General features: G+C 46.4%; 1 protein-coding gene across 6 annotated transcripts in view; it reads right to left on the reverse strand.

Annotated features, from left to right (window-relative positions):
- The window catches only part of MGAT5 (alpha-1,6-mannosylglycoprotein 6-beta-N-acetylglucosaminyltransferase), a 342230-nt gene that overhangs the window by 10377 nt on the left and 312809 nt on the right, over nt 1-19044 (reverse strand). For all 6 annotated transcript variants that reach the window (XM_053909465.1, XM_019454374.2, XM_019454368.2 and 3 more), the window contains 2 exons: nt 14436-14510; nt 1349-1506 (listed from right to left, as the gene is read on the reverse strand). In XM_053909465.1, the coding sequence (XP_053765440.1) occupies nt 1349-1506; nt 14436-14510 (233 nt within the window). The remainder of the gene's footprint in view (nt 1-1348; nt 1507-14435; nt 14511-19044) is intronic.

Here is a 19044-nt window from a genome sequence, read left to right on the forward strand (position 1 = left end):
ATCAGACCACCACCGCCCCATCACAAAGTTTTGCTGGTCGCAGTGTAGGATGCCACACTGCCTCTCTTCTGGCATTTGTTTTGATAGTGGAATCAAGGTAGCCTCTGAACTCGGCCTTCACATAAAAAGAATGGTAAAAAAAAATAGCATGCTCCACATCCCTGCTTGAGAGCTTTCCTGCAGGTGAGATGCTACAGGCCAAACTCTCTAAGAAGGGTTTTATACCACATTTGAGAATAAGAAGACATACACACAGGACCAGGCCAGCTCAGACCTCTGTGCACAGACAACCACAGTGGCCAACCGCTGTAATAGGGCAGGAAGCCAGAATGGGAGACAGGCAAGCCATGGGCAGTGAGTGCACTATTCCTGAAACATCCTGCTCAAGACCGGACAGTACCACTGGACGGTACCATGGCTCTCCTCAGTACCTGGGTTGGGACATAGCAAGTCTCTTAAGGGAAAGTGCTTAATCAGGGCAACTAAGGGGGAAGGAGGAGGGGCTAGGTAATTAAGTAATATGTGGCCCAGGGTGGGTGTAATAGAAATTGGGAGCACAGATTTAGCACGGACAGAGGTCATGACTCAGAGGCCAGAAGAATCCTCACGTAGAAATTTGGGATCTGCAAATGCCAAAATCAAAATGCCAAGCAAAGGGAAATGAATGGGATCACTAAAAGTAATGCAGGCAAGAGGAGAAAAAACTCAAGCAATACAGAAGGCCTCTTCTGGGCACAGCTCTGGCCTGTGCTGCACCCGCCTCCCTGCCAAGGGGCTGGGAAGTCAGGCCTGCTCAGGCCCCTGTAATGTACTGAATTCCAAGGGTGTTGCAATCAAGTGCAAAAGGGGATGGGAGCTGCAGCAGGGGAAGGTGGCAAGGGATGTGCCGTGGGCAGTTCTAAGCCAGCTCCTTATGCTGATTTTTCATTCCTCTCGGGCTCCACACTTCAGCATGGACCATGACCTGCCACCTGCACGGATCAGGCTCTGCAGACCTGGCTTCTGCCAGGGGAGCCCAGGAGCAGGACCCTCCATGTTTGTGGTTCTCCGCCCATCTCCATTCCCACAGATCTTGGGTGTATCACGAGCCAAATGAACACATCCCACAATTTCCAATTCCAAACACCGCGTTATTTATGCAAATACAACACCCCCATATGGATTCCAAATATATCAGCATGCCAGGTGATCTCATCTAACACCAGAACTGCTGGCCTAACGTTCTGTGGGGCAGGGCGGAGAGGGGGACCATGCTGCCACCTGCTCCCCAAACCCTGTCCCTCTCGGCACAATGGCAGCCCGGAGGTGAGCTGGAGTCTGGGCTGGCCCTCCCCACCCCTGCACTTACTTCAGCATGTCTTTGTCCTTGTTGAGATGCTGGAAGAAGGAAGGTTCGCAGATGAGCTGGTTCTCCTGGCACACCTGTTTGCAGGACTGTCCGGGCTCGGCGAGCTTCACCTGCAGGGCACTGAGAGGCGGCCACATCACCTGCCCATGGCAGAAATCCTAAAATGACAATGAAACCATCAGTCCAGGGACCAAGGACTCAGGTGGGGATGGCTGTCACACCAAGCTGCCCACACAAGGTGAAGCATCCCGCCGAGAGAGCAGTGAAGGCCAGGAGGTGGGAGCCACACACACTTGGGTTGCAACCGGGCTCAGCTGGAACACATCCTTGGGCCAGGTCTTTACCTCTCTCTACCCACCAGCTGCCTCAGCCACAAAGGGGGACAACAGTATCCCCCACGCAGGGCTTGAGGATGAATGGGAGCACAAGGCATGTGCACATGGCACAGCATCGCACCTGCCAGTAGCTGCTGTTAATCCTCATCGTTCCCATCCATCCACCATGAGAAGTCACTGCCCCTGAAGGTCTACCTCTGGGCCCACCTTCACCAGCTGTTCTGTTCTGGCTCTGATTCCCAAGGCTTTGACCGTGTCTACCCCATTTGGCAGTTACCTCGTATGACACCATTTTTCGAGTGCTAGTTCAGACTTCATGAAGCAAGGGAGTCTGCAGGTGTGGCTGAGAGAGCCTACTGTGGGGCCACGGCCTTGGTGGCGCTCAGGGCTCGTTAGGTGACAATAATGATAATGGGGCACTAATGTCACAGCTAGAGAAATAGTCAGAAGACGTAGGATAGGACGTGGAGGGACCTGCCCCCCCCCAACTCCCTCCCCTCCGGCCCCCCCTCCCCCCACAGAGAGGCACCTGCAGCATAGAAGCCACAGCGGGTATGCAGAATGAGGCAGGGCCAGTCATTCTGGGATCTAGAGGGAGTGCAGGAATCTAGCGTGTCCCAGGAAGTCACAGTGTGGGTAGAGGGATGTGACGTGGGTGGGAGGGCCACTGTGTGGCACAATCGGGTGCCCTGGGTGACGAGCAGACCAGGAGGAGCTGGAGAAAGGGCTGATGAGGAGCAGGAAGCTCTCTGTGACCTGGAACCCCAGGCTTGCACTTGGGCTGTGCTGAGGCAACCCTGAACAGGTACCAGTGGTGGGAACTCATGCACGTCTGGCTCCCAGAGCTTGCTTGGCTTGCACAGTGTAGTTGGAAACCTTGGGAAACTGCGGAGTCCCTGGGCTGTCCAGGCTGCAGAAGGTGGCGCCTGGGCAGGACACCTGAGCAGCCACGTGTGCTTAACTTGTTCTTGGGGCAGACTAGCTCTCGGGAGTACTCAGAGGGGTTCAGGACCCTGGGCTCTGAATTCCACTGATAGGAATGCACCCTACAGACATATGGGGACACATGGGGTTCAAAGAAACCCACACAGGGTATCACAGCGGCACTGCCAGAGTAGAAGCAAAAGACTACAGCTAACTGTTTAAACACAAACTATACTCCAAGATGCAACAGATTCCTATGTCCTGACATGCAGACCTCTTCAGGACATACTGAGGGCTGAAAGAAGCAGGGTGAAGGCTGGTGTACAGTGTGTCTTCATTTGTGTCAAGCAGTGGGGGAGGAGCTGGAAAGGTTCTTCCAAACACGCATCAGCTCCTTACAAGAATCTGTCTGGTGTGGGTGGTGCTGAGAAGGGAACTAAGTAACATGGTCTGGAGTGGTAAGGAAATTTACTTTTCAGTGTACATCCTCCTGGAATATTTTGTGTCCTCATGTTTCCTTTCCTTGCTCTGTGTACATGAGCTGATTTGTAATCTCAGGACCCTGGGCTCCCAGAACTGGCACCAGCAGAGGAAATGTTTCATACCCCCCCTGGCCCCTGGGCTGGTCACTTGGAGCATTGCAGGCAGGGCCTGCCACTGTCCTGTCCCTTAGCAATGAAGTGGGTGCAGCCCCAGGGAGCAGGCCGGAGGTACACCCAGGAGGGCCCTTTTGTACTGCTTGCACTTTTTTTTTTTTTTTTAAATTTGGGCTTGTACGACTTTTAGTGAGCCAAAGAAAACAGAAAAGAGCAAAGGGGACACTCCCCAGGCCCTGCAGGCAGCCAGTTCTGAGGGTACATCCTGACTCATTAGGAAAGTGAAGATGATGACACTGAGACTTCTTAAGGCTCCTGCTTCTCCTCGCCTCCTCCCTGAAAGACGTGATGCTGTTACATGGTGAGAAAGTTGACTGGCAGGTAGTGAGTAGTCAGTGCTGGGTTCTATTCTAGTTTCCTCAAATCAGTGACGCAGACCCCAACAAGTAGGGCAAACCCACTGTGGCCCTCCATATCACACGATTCTATCATGAGGGGACTGGACTGCTCGAGGCTGAGTGAGTTTGGTGGCTAACGAAGACAAATCCTTTACTGCGTGTGGTTGAGACACCTTGAACACCGACTCACATCAGCTGAAGACAGAAGATTCCAGAAAGCCTAACAATGCAGAGATGATAGAAATACACTGGATTGTTTAGAGATATTAGGATCCAGGCTAACCTGCTGAAAGTGATGCATGGTGGGAGGGGGAGCAGAGTGTCTGGGCTTACCACAGACAGAGCAGTAAGCAGACCCTACTTGACTCCTCAGATTCACAATGATCTTGAACATAATCCATGTGCCTGCTAAGCCACAGGCAGCACAATAACTGGGTGACTGCACAGACCTACGGCACCCCACAGAAGATCACTGTTCGCTGATGGCTGTCCCTCCCTTCCCCGGGAGCATATGGAAATTCACTGGCTGGCCTTTGGTACTCTGTCCATCCCATGAAGATGGCTGTCACCAAACAGGAAGAAGGAAAGCACGTGATGATCACTGGAGTTACTGGTCAGCACCGAGTAGGTGCACAGATATTTGGAAAACGTTAAGTGTTGCTTTTTGGCTCTTTTTCTGGCTCACTAATGCAAGCAACTTTGCTTATAATTCTTGAAAAGCCATCTTAGAACTTCTACAGCCTTTAAATATTATAATAAAGAGATTTTTAAATCCAACACCAAAGCCTGCTGTGTGACTAGACAGGATGGACAAACACACAGGAAATCAAATCAGATTATACTGTCTATACTAGGAGCCAAGTGAGAATTTTTCTTTGCTTCCAGAATTTAGCTTGGCCCAACCCTGGATTAGGCTGGGGGAACTGGAAACCCAAGAGAGCTAATGGCTCAAATTCTGGCTTTTATACCTTGTAAGAAAACACAGAATGTCTTTTCTCAGATGACACCAACAGGCAGTTAGAGTGGAGGGTAGTATCTCTACACCTGTTGAGTCTGATGGACTCTTTTTTTTCTTTTTTAAAGTTATTTATTTATTTTGAGAGAGAGAGAAAGAGCGCAAGCAGGGGAGAGACAGAGACAGATGGCGAGAGAGAGAGAGAGAGAGAGAGAGAGAGAGAGAATCCCAAGTAGGCTCCACATTGCCAATGCAGAGCCGGATGTGGGGCCTGAACCCATGAACCGTGTGAGACCTGAGCAGAAATCAAGAACTGGACACTTAGCTGACTGAGCCGCCTACACATCCCTGAATCTGGTAGACTCTTAAGACACTGTTTCTCATTAATTCTCAGCGTTGTGAAGAATGTGAAGCAGTCCAAGGAGTAAAACCGAAACAAGCAGAAATACTCTGTCTGCTGTGTTAGGCCAGGAGGTGATGTGCCAAGGAAAGTGCTTTGACTTAAGAGAGCGCAGATGTGAGCTGTGCTCCCGTTCCGTCTCGGGCAGGTTACCCGCTCTGCTCCTGCCTGCACTGCTTGTCCGCGGAGCGATGCTGACAGACTGTAAGGGACGGAGCTGACAGAAGGCTGGCCAACAGCCAAGTGCTGCACTGACACTCATCTCCTGACTCCTGCCCCTCCACGGAGGGGTCGCCTCTGCCCTGTAAAGGGGTTGGGGGCACAGCAGCGCTGGCGTCTGCGGAAGCCAGGGCGGCCCTGGATACGTGGAGCCCAGAATATCCTATGAAGGGCAGGTTGGCACTGTGAGGTCTGCATGAAGGGATGTGCCCTCAAAGCTATGCTGCAGGGTGGACCTGCCCCATTTGCTCATTTCTTAGTCAACCACTCTAGTCGGCCTCTTCCAGGCTCCCTTCAACAGGCAAGCTGAGCTCAAGCGCCCATGAACTTTTGGGCCCCAGTCATGCTTGCTTTATGGCTCATGGGGGCTGGTCTGGGGGCCAGTAGGATAAAAATTAGTAAAAATAGCAGCGGAACCTTTTGAAGGTTTGGTGAGCCATCTGGAAACTCTGAAGATGTCCTGATAAGCATGACACCAGGTGAGGCAGGAGGGAGTGTGGGGACCAGGGTTACGATTCTGGCCACCAGGTATGGTACACCCACAGATGGCCCTCGAGCTCTCTGCCTGCTTTCACAGCTACAATGGAGAAAATATCATTTGTCCTTCAGTCCTTATATAGTTCTGGTGAGATAAAATGAGGGGACTCTCAAGAAGGCACCTAGAGATGGTAGAGATAATATTGCAAGGTAGAACATTATTTGCTACCAGATCCAGAGGTAAATGTTGAATAGGACAGGACAGGACAATTCACCTGTGAAAGCCACCTCTTTGCCCAGGTGCCTGCAGGGCACAACCAAACTGGCAGCCCGGTAACAGGTCTCGCCTCACCTCTGAGTGCAAGCCCTCACTGTTTCCTCCAACCTTGGAACAGGCAAATATGTCAATGCCGACCTGCCTCGTCTTCTGGCTGGAAGCACTCACTCTCTCTTACCCATTCACAGATGCATCCAGTCAACAAAACACTTGCTAAGAAGCAGGAAAGCCCACGGGTTCAGAACTCTGGACTGTCTGGGTTTGAATCTTAGCTCCTCCATTTATTAGCTAAGTAATCTTGGCTAGTTGCATAATCTTTCTCTGCCTCAGTTTCCGCAACTTTAAGATAAAGTAAGTATCATTTGCTACCTCACAGAGCTGCAGAGGGGATTCAGTTAACTACACAGTAGTCCTCCCTCCCCCCACAAACCTACTGCCATTTGCAGTTTCCTGTGGTCAACCGTAGTCCCAAAGCTGATGATCCTCTGAGGGTTTGTCAGAAGGTCAATAGTAAGCCTGATGCTACCTCACAGTGCCTGAGTGATTCACCTACTTGATCTCCTGACATAGGTGTTTTATCATCTCATAGCATCACAGGAAGGGTGAACACAAGACAATAAGCTGTACTGAGAGAAACCACATTCATCTAACTTTTATGACACTATATTGTTAAAACTGTTTTATTATTGCTGTGAATCTCTTTCTGTGCCGATATATAAACTAAACTTTATCATAGGTATGTGTGCACAGGAAAAAACATATTATATATATTTGATACTATCCGAGGTTTCAGGCATCCACTGGGGGTCTTGGAACACATACCCCGCAGATCAGGGGTAGCTACTATAATGTTTAAGTGTTCAGAAAAGTGCCTGATATAAATACTGCCATCTACAGGTTGGCTCTTACTATTACTCTCTGTGCAAGTGACTTTTCTAGGCCCTTGGGTACTGGTGACTCAGAAAAAAGGAATGAAACCCCTGCCTCCTTATAGTCAATGAGAAAGACAGAAATATATATATATATACATATATATATATATATATATACACACATATATACACATATATACATATATGTGTGTGTATACATATATATGTACATGCATACATTATATATACATGTATACATACATTTATATATACACACACATACGAACATACATATATATATATATATATATATATATATATATATATATATATATATGTTCAAAGGTGGTAAGGGCTCTAGGAAAGAATGAGTGAGGAAAAACGGATTAAGATTTGTTAGGGGAGAGGGTGTCTAGATAAGGCACCACTGACAAAGGGGACATTTCAGTAAAGTCTCAAGGAGTAAAGGAATGAGCCCTGCAAGCATCTGGGAAGAACATTCCAGGCAGAGGCAAACCAAGATCACACGCTGTGACAAGGGAGTGCTTAGCAGGTTTCCAGGGGACCACAGAGTTACACGTAGTAGGAGCAGAGTGTGTGTGTGTGTGTTGGGGGACAAAAGCAGCAGGAGATGGGGTCCAGGAGGTCCAAGGGAATCACCCCACACAGCTTTGGCTTTTCCTTAAGAGTAAGATGAAAGCCACTGGAAAGTTCTGGGCAGGAGTGAGAGGATGTGCTGTGCTCAGAAAAGACAGCAAGAGAAGGAGCAGAGGCAGGATAGAGAGGCTGGCCTTGGACTGACCCAGGCATTGGAGTTCAAACACACCTCTGTGAAACATTCGTATCATGTGGTGGCTTTGAAGGTTCTCATTCATCCATTCTAAACTTCACCAAAACCTATCCAAATCTACGCTGGGTGCTGGAAACATGAACATACGTGAAACACAGTCTCTAGGCTCAAAGCCTCAGCGCACAGTCTGGCAAGAGAGGCCAACATTTAAAGAATTACAGAAGAATAGAAAGTAGAGGTCCAAACAGGATGTAAAGGCCACCTAGAGGAGGTAAATGACTAACTCTCAGGGGATGGCAAGTGTGGTGGTGGGAGCACTCAGTCAAGGGTCCCAGGAAATAGAGACTTCTGGATTGGGTTTTGTAGGCTGAACAGGAGGAAGTACCACAAACATGGTGCTTTGCAGATAACTGGTGCTCAATAAAGAGCTGTTGAACTGAAATGAATGGTTTTGTCCTCCTGAGGCTTTGAGAGTAGAAGGAGAAACGGACAATATCTTCCTAACTCAGAGCGGCTTTATACAGCCAGAACGAGACACAGTCGTTTCCAATCTGGTTAATAAGCCCACTTCGAACACAGAACACTTGCATTCCTCTCTAACAACTATTCCAACCAGCTACCAAATTCCCTTAAATCTGCATGACTATTCTGAAATTTTCCTGCAGTGACTCTAATAAGGAAGGTTTACTGTCAACAAATTTATGAGAAAAAGCAATGTTTGAATGAGTGAAGACAACTTACTGTGGATAAGAAGTAAGGGTGCTGCCTTTGCAGTGAAGGCTTAGTCCGAGCATGGAGAAAAAGTGACTCCCAGAAACAGCCAAAGAGCTAGAGAAGATGATGGAATGCTGCCTCCCTGCCCCTCCCCCATGAAGTGGAGGGGCCTGCCTGTTCCTCTCTCTCCTTGTTTGTGATAGGATCTCCTCCACAAGCCCTCCAGCCCCATCTGTCCTGGCCAAACCATTACTACATCCATGACAGATTAGGTCCAAGTGGATTTCTATAGAAATTCACTGTGTGAAGCCAAGAAGATGGGTTCAGATTCAGGTCTGGGGGCAGGATCTAGAGGAATTAAGGCCAGGAATTTGTGGCGGGGGGAGGGAGAGGGACAGGTTTTAGGCCTTGAAATTGGGGTCTGGGCCAAAATCAGCCAGCTATCAGAAAGGTAAGGATCACATTTGTTATTTAGGTTATAGCTGGGAGACACAGGGTCTGGCACAAAAATGGTGTTTAATAAAGACTGGATTAAAGACTTCTGTTACCCATTGGTACCCAGCATTCTTGACCTGTGCTGTCCTCAAAAGAGTGAATTTTGTCCACAGGTGGTCCCTGGACTGATTCTTAGCAGTGGGCGTGGATGTGTGTCTTCACAGGTACAACAGGAGGTGGATGTGATGCTGAAGTGTAGTGACTGGTCTCCATGGATGACCTCTACACGTGCAAATCAATGAGCCAACAAGCTCACTCTTAAAGGAGTTAGACACAGATGTCCCACATCCTCTACTTATCTTGTATTGAGACACTACCCGGGAGAAAGGAAAACGTACATCCGCATGCATGTGACTGTTCATAGCCACACTCTTCACATTAGCCACAGGAAATAACACACATGTCCGTCAACTGGTGAATGGATAAACAGTGATGTATCCATACAGTGGAACACTATTCGGCAATAAATAAAAGGATGAAGCACTGCTACATGACTCTGCATCAACCTCACAAACATTATGATGAGTCAAAGAAGCCAGCTGTCTCTAGAAAAGGCAAATCTACAGAGACAAAACACAGACCAGTGTGTCACTGGGCGCTGGGGCGAGGACTGACTGAAAAGAGGCACAGAGGCAAAGAGCTTTTTGGGGTGATGGGAATGTTGTAAAACTAGATGGTGGTGGTAAGTGCACACCTCTATCAATGTGATTTAAAAATCATTGAATTGTATCCTTTCACAGAGAAGTTTATGATCTGTAGCTTACATGTCAATGCAGCTGTTTAAAAAGCATACCTCAGTTGGGTGCTGGGTTTCTGCAGCAGCAAGTAGCTGAGGCTTTCCGAGAACCTGCTCTGTGTCAGGCATTGTTCTCAGCCCTACATGATTCCTCCATCCACCTTGTGTTATCCCCACTGCACAGAAGCAGCAATAGGACAGGGAGGTTAGGAACTCGCCCAAGGCTACAGAGGGTGGGGCAAGAGCCAGACTCCAGGCTCCAGCGCTTAATCATTACTCAGTCTCTCTGAGATGGAGAATGGCTAGGCAAACAGCAGCCATCCATTTTTCCAAAGAGCAAACATTCCCCAAACTAAAGGCAACCCTCTCCCCTCTTTAGTTCCTTTTCATCTTTCCCTGCATCCTCTGTCCACCATTCCTTGCTACCCTGGACTATTCAGATTCACTACCAGGCTTGTCTTTGCATCTAGAACACTCCCCAGGGAGGTTTAAGATGGTCCCCGATAAGCCATATTTCCCAGGAGCTGAAGCTGATTTCACAGTGACTCTTGGGAATTAACTCATTTTTCCCTCTGTATCTTCAGAATGCTTTCCCTATGAATTATACAGCTCTTTAATATGAGCATAGTCATTCTGTGTATTTACAGGGTCTTTACAGGAAGTAGAAAACAAGACTGAGGAACAAATGCATGGTTTTCAGGAATCAACCTGAACATTGCCGTTCCTTCCGAAGGACCTGCTCTATACTCTCTGGCCTGAGGCAAATACCTAAATCCTTCCCAAGAAATGCGTAATGAGAACCTTAACAGGCCTGGATGCTCAGGTCAGCGAAGAAAAATGCTCTTGGTTTTAGATTACAAGGGATTTTTGCCTTGCCACCACCCTCTGGCTTTTCCCCCACGGCTAGAGAGAGCACCTCTTGTAGAGATCTGCTTTAGAAGAGCACGCAACCCAAATCAACATTTCCAGTTCAGCAAAGCTGGGGTGGTATGTAGAGGGGGACATTAAGAGAAAAAAGCAAGTGGTTTTCCTCAAGTCAGTACTCTTTCCCACTGGGTGAGTGAGCCCAGGGTTGGCTGGGTATGAGGTAGGTTTCCAGCTGTCAACCGCTCAACGTACATTGAAGCCTGGGGCTTTCTCAGTTGCGGTCAATTGGCTTCCTCTGGCTCTTGCTGCCTTGTGTGAGCATGACGGACAACCTTGAAAAGGTTCTGAGATAAAAGCTTCCCTGTTCCCCTGGCAGATCACACAGAAGACTCTGAAGGCAGAGATCAGCCTAATTAGGGCTGCAGCACTCCTACAGTTTGAGGGACCAGAAGCTTGGGCGGCCAGCACCTCTTCAGAGCTTGAGGCTTTCCTGTTCACACCAGAAACACCCCTCTCTCCAGTCTCACTGCTCTTTGATAATATTCTCACTGCAGAAATAACAAACACTCTAAAATCCTGAGGCCTGGAGATATTTGTCAGAGGTAGAAGACCCAACCTGTGAGTCAATGGGGTCTTGACTTCCCATCTCCACTCTGAAGTTGGGGCAACATTACGGCTTCAACAAAACTCTCCCACAGAGGCTTGGGATGAACTTGAAACAGGTTTCCTGAGGGATTGTGGGCAGCACTGAATGTTTAGTAGGAAATGCCCCAAACCAAGATTCCTATAAGGATTTTCCTAAAATACCAATGTGACAGTCCCCCTGCCCTCATCCTGTTGTGCCAGAATCAAATCTGCATTCTTCAGCTGAACCTGAGTGTCATCTTACTATGTGTTTCCTCCTCCAGCCTGCCCAACCTCACCTCTCTTCAGTCACAGCTAAACTTGTGATAATTCACCACAATTTCTCTTTTATTCCCCAGGCCTTTGCACAGTGACCTGCAGAGTCCTCCCTGTACCCATCGCCCCTCCCCAGCCCCAGTTTGCCGTCAGGACTCCTCTCCTGCAAAATGCTTCTGGATAGACTCTCCCCATCTCTCCCCGAGTGATGTGATCCCTAAGCATCCCAGTTACATGGTGGCATTGCCTATGGACTTGACCAGTGTCTCTGTGAGACCCAAAGCTACCTAGGATGGGAATTCGTCCCTTGACATCTTCCCTGCCTCCCAGCACAGTCCACAGGGAACTCCAGCTGACAACCATTCACCCAGTGGATGGGTGAATCAACAACAGCAGGCAAAAAAGAAGCTTTTGGATTTCTGCGAACGGCAGAGCACTGCACAAGTCTGGGCCAAGGGAGCTAGAGTGAAAGCGGTTGTATTAGCGTGTATTCCAAATCCTAAGGTCCAAGATGAGCTTCTTAGCTCCTGGGACACAGGAATAAAAAGCATAAGCACGTGCACATGCTCTCTTTCATTTATTCTTTCCTTCCAATGGGTGTTACTGTGCCCCTACTGTGTGCTGAGTGGGGCACATAGGACATAGAGGTGAATGGACCAGGTGTGCTCCTGCATTATGGAGCATTTAGCAAGGCCAATGTGGGGAATACCAGCTTCCTGTGTGAAGGGAAAGCTAGTAATAGATTTACAGCGAACAGCCCACATAAGAACTTTTAAGGACTGGCTGAGATTCAATGGTCTCCAAGCCTCCAAATGAACTTGATAAAGAGTCTTTTTATACGTGGTGGAATAACCATCTTCCCTGGGAGGAAGTGGAGACAGGAAAGGAGGAAGTGGTTTCAGAATCTGCTGCAGGGATTCTAGTAAAATCTCAGCTTGGTTCCTGTAATGGTGGTAAGAGCTGTGATAGCTTAAAACTCTTTGCCAGGGGAGAACCCACTGCTCTTCTCTGCACCTTTGGGAAGGGCCAGCAGCTGGCTCCGTGAGGTAAAAGAAGATGGGAAGAAAAGCTCCAGGGCATCTGCCACCACTGGCCTGGGCTCAGACCAAACCAGCAACAAACTTGGAGCCCACAACTGCAGATCTTGGTCCCCACTCTGCAGACAGCAGTTATTCCTACCACCTCCCAGGATATTGCGAGGATTAAATGAGACGGTGTGCCCGTGACATGTTTGGTACTCACGGCCATGACATCTGTAGGTAAATGGCTTTTCCAGTTTAGGATGCTGATGTGGTCATTCTTTTTTTTTTTTTTTTTTTAATTTTTTTTAATGTTTATTTATTTTTGAGAGAGAGAGACAGACAGAGTGAGAGCAGGGGAGGGGCAGAGAGAGAGGGGGACACAGAATCTGAAGCAGGCTCCAGGCTCTGAGCTGTCAGCACAGAGCCTGACGTGGGGCTCGAACCCACAAACTATGGGATCGTGACCTGAGCTGAAGTCAGACACTCAAGGGACTGAGCCACCCAGGTGCTCCTGATGTGGTCATTCTTAATGGAGGCATTATATAAAGACTGAATGAGGGGTGCTTGAGTGGCTCAGTTGGTTAAGCATCTGACTTTGGCTCCTGTCATGATGTCACCGTTTGTGGGTTCAAGCTCCACACTGGGCTCTGTGCTGACAGCATGGAGCCTGGAGCCTGTTTTGGATTCTGTGTCTCCTCGCTCTCTCTCCCTCTGCCCCTCCTTCACTCATGCTCTCTCTCAAAAATAAATAAACATTAAAAAAAAATTTAAAGACTGAATAAGATGATGATTCAGATGCTTAGCTCTTGGGGTGAAGTCCAATGAGTTGTATCGTATTGCATTATATTGTATCGCAATATAATTATAGACTATGATAGGATATATAGCACCATATTATGTAAGCAACAGTACTAGTTTGCATTTATGGAGCACTATGTGCTAGCTCTGTTCTAACCACTTCGTGCCTACAAATTCTCTTATTGTCCTTATTCTATAGGAGAGGAAACTAAGGCCCAGAAAGGTGAGTAACGTGTCCAAGTCATACAACCAAACAGTTGTGGGGGCTGCAGAGCATGCCCTCTGGCCACTAACAAGCACCCAGAACAGCACACATGCCACCCTGGAGCCTGTGCCTCCTGCTCTCCCCCTCCAACAGCAGCATCCAGTCCATTACCTCAAACCTTTCCTTGGAAACCCACCCTGGACCTCCAGTCTACGCCTACTTACATTTTCAACAAGCCATTTCTATTTTAGCCTGCACAGTCCTCATCCCCTATTGTGTAAAGATCTCTTTATCGCCCCAAGACATTCTGCTTTGCCCTTGAAGAGGAGACCCCCATTTCTGAAATGTGGTCAAGGAGTTCATACTGCTCTGCCCACAGGGGTTCTGAATCTATTTGTAGCTCTGAGCTGCTTTTGAAGACTAAGGAATTGAGATTTTATAGAAGGATGCCAATGGTGCTCTTGGCCTTTACCGCCCTGAGCACAAGCCACAGTGTGCAAGCTCTGTTGGGGGTGATGGGACTCATGGAACCCTCCCCCTACTTTAGAACCGAAGCCCTCCTTTGATCTGTTTTAGATACTTAGGTTTTGTGTAAAGTTTCATTTGAAAAGGGGTCGTGTTTTAAAAGATGTTTGAAAACCACTGAAAAGTCCTAACATATTTGGAATTTTTGAACATGTATTAAGGGAATGCTTAGAACCCCCTGGTTTTAATCCTTGCCTTTTTTAGGGTAATAAATGAAGATCTGGCAAGATCAGAAAACCATTTCTCTCTCTCCCTCATCACCAAAGTCTTTGTGATGCCCCTCAGAACCCATTCTGGGCACAAGTCTGATAGTTATGGAGGTCTTCAACTTGATCATCCAGTCTCTCCCATCCTAAGTTTCCGTTATGACTTTCTACCATCATAAAGAACATTCTTAACCCAAGGACAGGCTAAGTCCCCTGGGTGACCATGACAGTGTGTGCTTCAAATTTTCACCAAGCATTTATCCAGCTTCTGGAGTCTTCCAAAGCAGGAAAATAACCACAGAAACATGGTGAGCTCTTAGCTATTCATGAGAGCTCCCTGGGGTCATGGGCCAAAAGAACATCTGAAGAGCCTTACCTGTTTTTCAATGAAAGCATTGATTCTCTGCAACATCCCCTCACATGTGAATTCATATGGCATGTATGGCTCAATCTGTGGAAACAGAACATGGTATCATGAAAGAGGAGGACACAGAACCTAGGACACTTACCCAATCCTCCCCTGATTCACTCACACTCAGGTGCCTCATGAGGGGATAAGACTATGAATTTAGATGTCAACAGCCCTGGGTTTACAACCTCACTCTGCTCCACACTAGCTGTGGGACCCTGACCAAATTACCTACCATCTCTGAGCTTCAGATTCTTCATGTGTAAAATGGTGATAAGAAAAATCTACCTCTTTTAAGCTGAAGGTTATATGAAAAAAAAAAAAAGAGTAAAGTGCTTAGTTCAGGGTCTAGAACACAGTAGGCATTCAAGAAAAGGTGGAGAGTATCATTTGTTAGAAGTGAAAGCCCCACAGTGCAGGCTCCATGGCTGCTGGGCTGTCTTTGTATCCCAGTGTTGAGCTGGGCGGCACACCCAGGAATTCAGCAAACACCTGTTGAATACATGCATGCTCAATGGTGTAAGAAAAGCACATGATGGTTACTTTAAGGACCCATTATGGTGACTAAGGCATTGGTCTGCATTAGCAGGTGAGGTGAGCACATACGTAAAGAACTTGTGGGGCAGAAAGAGTAATTAAGTGCTGCCAAGGGTTCAGCCATAGGTCTTGGGAGGCCAGAAGGTCAAAGCAGACTTCTGCTTATGCTGGGCTTTTAAAGCCATTTATGATTCTAGCAAGCCAAAATGGGGAAGGCATTTCACGTAGAGCAAGTAGTGGGTTAGACATTCAAGAAGAACAGCAGGTGGGTAGAGCTTGGGATCAGGAAGGCTGGTGAAACAAGGCTGGGAAGAGGTTCACTGCATTTCCACAAAAGGATTTTTCTTTTAATTTTCTTTTCTTTCCTCTTTTCTTTCCTTCCTTCCTTCCTTCCTTCCTTCCTTCCTTCCTTCCTTCCTTCCTTCCTTCCTTCCTTCCTTTCAAGAGAGGGAGAGAGAGGGAGAGAGAGAGAGAGAGAGAGAGAGGGAGAGAGGGAGACAGACAGAGGGAGCGACGGAGAGGGAGAGAGAACGCATGTAACAAGTGCGGGAGGGGTGGAGGGAAACAGAGAGAGAATCCCAAGAGGGCTCCACACCTAGCTCAGAGTCTGATGCGGGGCTTGATCTCACCACTGAGAGATCATGACCTGCAATCAAGGGCTGGATGCTCTACTGACTGAGCCATCCAGGCAACCCTTCCACAAAGGGATTTCTATACTAAGGAGCCTAAGCTTTATTTGATGGTATATACCAGAATTATACACTGTCAACTTCACCATTAAAGCCCTGCTCCTAACAATTGCCTTCTTATGAATTTGAGCATCTTACCAGATTCTGGGATATCCCAGAAGGTGCTTCTCTGGGGTTGGGGAGACAATATGATCAATATACTGACACCTGGGAAAGGGGAAGAATGTAGGTTTGATCTCTGCTGCACAGTATAATATGCCAACGTTACAAGGCTTGTGTTTTGGGGGCAGCCAGCAAACATCACCAACCTGAAATGGAAATTTCACTTGGCACAAAATCACTAGCAATCTAGTCTGTTACAGCTTCAGAGAACCCAACAGTACTTGCCAGCAACGGGATAGAGGGCCACCTTCACTATCTCCCACTTAGGTCTATCTACACTTGCTTATCTCAAATTTATAGGGTGGATAACTGGATAAAACACTTAAGAGTCGAAGCCTGAGTAAAACGGAACAGTTGACAGAGAAGACATCCTTCCACGGGCAGCCAAACAACTGGTATCAAGGCACTTTTTCCCCTTTTGTGTGTGTGTTGATTCACACATTGTATGTGAAATCTTCTTTAACCATGACTGTTAATTTCATAATATATCTTCACATCAGCAATCATAAAATCACACCGGTTTTATCTTAGCCTTTCCTGCCCACAACCATCCAGATAGAGCTAAAAGAGGCTGAGCCATAAGTATTATACTATCAAGGCAGAGCTATTCTGCAGGAACACAGGTCATTTTGTTCCTTAATAGATCACCTCAAAAGAGCTCAAAATACCTAGAAAACTGACTTCCATGTTGCAAGCCTGCCACTTCTCATCTCAAGCTTTTACACTTGCTCTGTCCTCTCTGACCCAGATATAGCCCTTCATAGCCCTTTCTTTTAAAGGATATTTATTTACTCAACTTATGAGTGGTTCTAGAAGCTTTTTATGACTGGCCTACAGCTATGTCTCCTCTTAAAGGCTCACAGAAGGAATGGAAAGAAACTACAGCAGAAGACTTGGCATTTCAAGCTCATTTATATGGTGACAAGTTGAATTTCTAGAGTGAAATAAACATGAGTGGCCATCTGCCATGACATCAACAGATCCAATTATGTGATGGGAAACAGACTGAATACTCTGGGGCCATTCCTACAACTTATTCCAAAGGTCATTTATTAGAAATGGAAGTGAATTAATTCAAAGGGCTCAATGCAATAAATACAGAAAAACGGCTCTTTCAGTATCCTCCTACAAATCTAACCCAATTTAACCAAAGGGATGCTGACTCATTAATTGCTTTGTGGCCCATTAACTATTTTAAATAATATGAAGCCAAATAATTTTCCTCTACAGGAAAAGCAAAGCAAAAAAAAAAAAAAAAAAAAAAAAAAAAAAAGTGGGTAATTGTATTCTTAAACCAGCCCTACCAGTGAGTTCCATTAGCCATCCTGCTGTGGACAGGAAAAGGGAGGGCCCTCTGTGTGGGAAAGTTCTCCAGACTCCTGGCTTTTGATATAAAGAACACTGCTAAGCCTTTGATGTGGGAGCTATTGTGTGGATTTGAGTAGGGGGCGTGTGATAATTTTCTGCATGATAAGCCTTCAACAAGTCAAGGCCTCCTTGGGGAATAGAATGTAAGGGAATGCTCAGTCCACATCCCTACTTGGAGAAACCCAAGTAGGGCCAGTTGTGGAGAAACAGGGGAAGTGTTCTTGGCCATCCTGCTTTGTGGGAAAAGGACTGCTTTTCATATGGCCACAGGATGGATGCCTGCAGGCTGCACTGTGTAGTTCCTGCTACAAACTTCCCAATAACTTCCCACCTTCTCCTTCCTTTTTTCCTCTTTACCTCCCTTCTTCTGAGATGTACTGTCTCTTTTAGTACCCACTCATTAAGTCAGAGTACAGTTCCTAATGGGAAATGCTCTCAGAGATCAGCTGACTCCACCATGGTCCCACCTGACAGACGAGGGTTGCCATCACTCAATGAGAGATGGTCTCAGAAGGTACCAGAACACCAGGAGTTGAGTCCTAATGATCTCCTCTATCTACTAACTTTAGGATTTTACGTCAGACATATTCTGCAATTTCTGTTGATGATTTCAAATGGCAACTAGGTCATGCCATTCCCCTGCTCAAAACTTCCCATCATACTTAAAGCTCAGAATCCTTGTCATGGCCTGTTTTAAAGGCCCTACACGTTCTGCCTCCAAGGGATCTTTTTATGGTCTCTATTACTTCTGATGAGAAATTGGTGGTTTTTCATATTTTTATCTCCCTAAATGTAATACATTTTCCTCTGGCTGCTTTCACATTTTTTCTCTGGCTGCTTTCAGGATTTTTTTCCCTAACTTTTTGTTTTCTGCAGTTTGGCAACGATGTATACTTAAGTGTTTTTCTTCATATTTATCCTGCTTGGGGTTCATAGAGCTCCCAGGGTCTGCAGGGTGATGTCATTCATTAATTCTTAGCCATTATCTTTTCAAGTATTTCTTCTGGCCATTCTCTCCTCCTTCTGCGATCCCAATTACACATAAACTGGGCTGTTTGAAATTGTCCTAAAGGTTTCATATGTTCTTTTTAAATTTCATTCTCCCCACCCCACCCCCTTTTTGTTTCAATCTGCATAGTTTCTATTGATAAGTCTATTGAATAGTTCACTGGTAGTTTCCTCTGCTGATAAGACCACTGAAAGAGTTGTTCATTTCTGATGTATTTTTCAGTTCTAGCATTTTTTCCTTTGGCTTTGAGAAAAAGTTTCCATCTTTCTGCTGAAATTCCCCATCTGCTCACATATACTGTCCACCTTTTTTAACAAATCTTTTAATACTTTATCTTAGTACTTCCAAGTTGCTTTTGAATAAATTCCAACATCTGGGTCATCTCTAGGTGGGTCATGCTACCTTGACTTTTTGAATGTCATGAAATTTAAAGTCTTGTAATTAAATACGAGAAAGCTTGGCACTAAATTTCTGACCCATTTCTAACAAGCATAAGGATTTTTATGGCAGTAAGTTTTTGTATTAATTTCATTACCGACTTCAGCCTTCATTTAAAAGATATTTATTTACTCAACTTACTTACTTATACTTCCCTTTACTTCATTCCATGTTTCTTCTCCTTTTTAAATTTTATATTATCTTAACACACTAGTCAAAAAGACCTAGGTTTCAATCCAGGTGTTTTACTACTTACTAGCTATGTGATCTGGGATAAATTACTTAATTTCTTTCTTTATTGTTTAAAATTTTTTTTAATGTTTATTTATTTTTGAGAGAGAGAGAGAGAAAGAGAGAGAGACAGAGTGTGAGT

This window comes from Panthera pardus, unplaced genomic scaffold (genome assembly GCF_024362965.1).
Source record: "Panthera pardus isolate Hobbes unplaced genomic scaffold, ASM2436296v1 HiC_scaffold_10, whole genome shotgun sequence".
Classification (NCBI taxonomy): domain Eukaryota; kingdom Metazoa; phylum Chordata; class Mammalia; order Carnivora; family Felidae; genus Panthera; species Panthera pardus.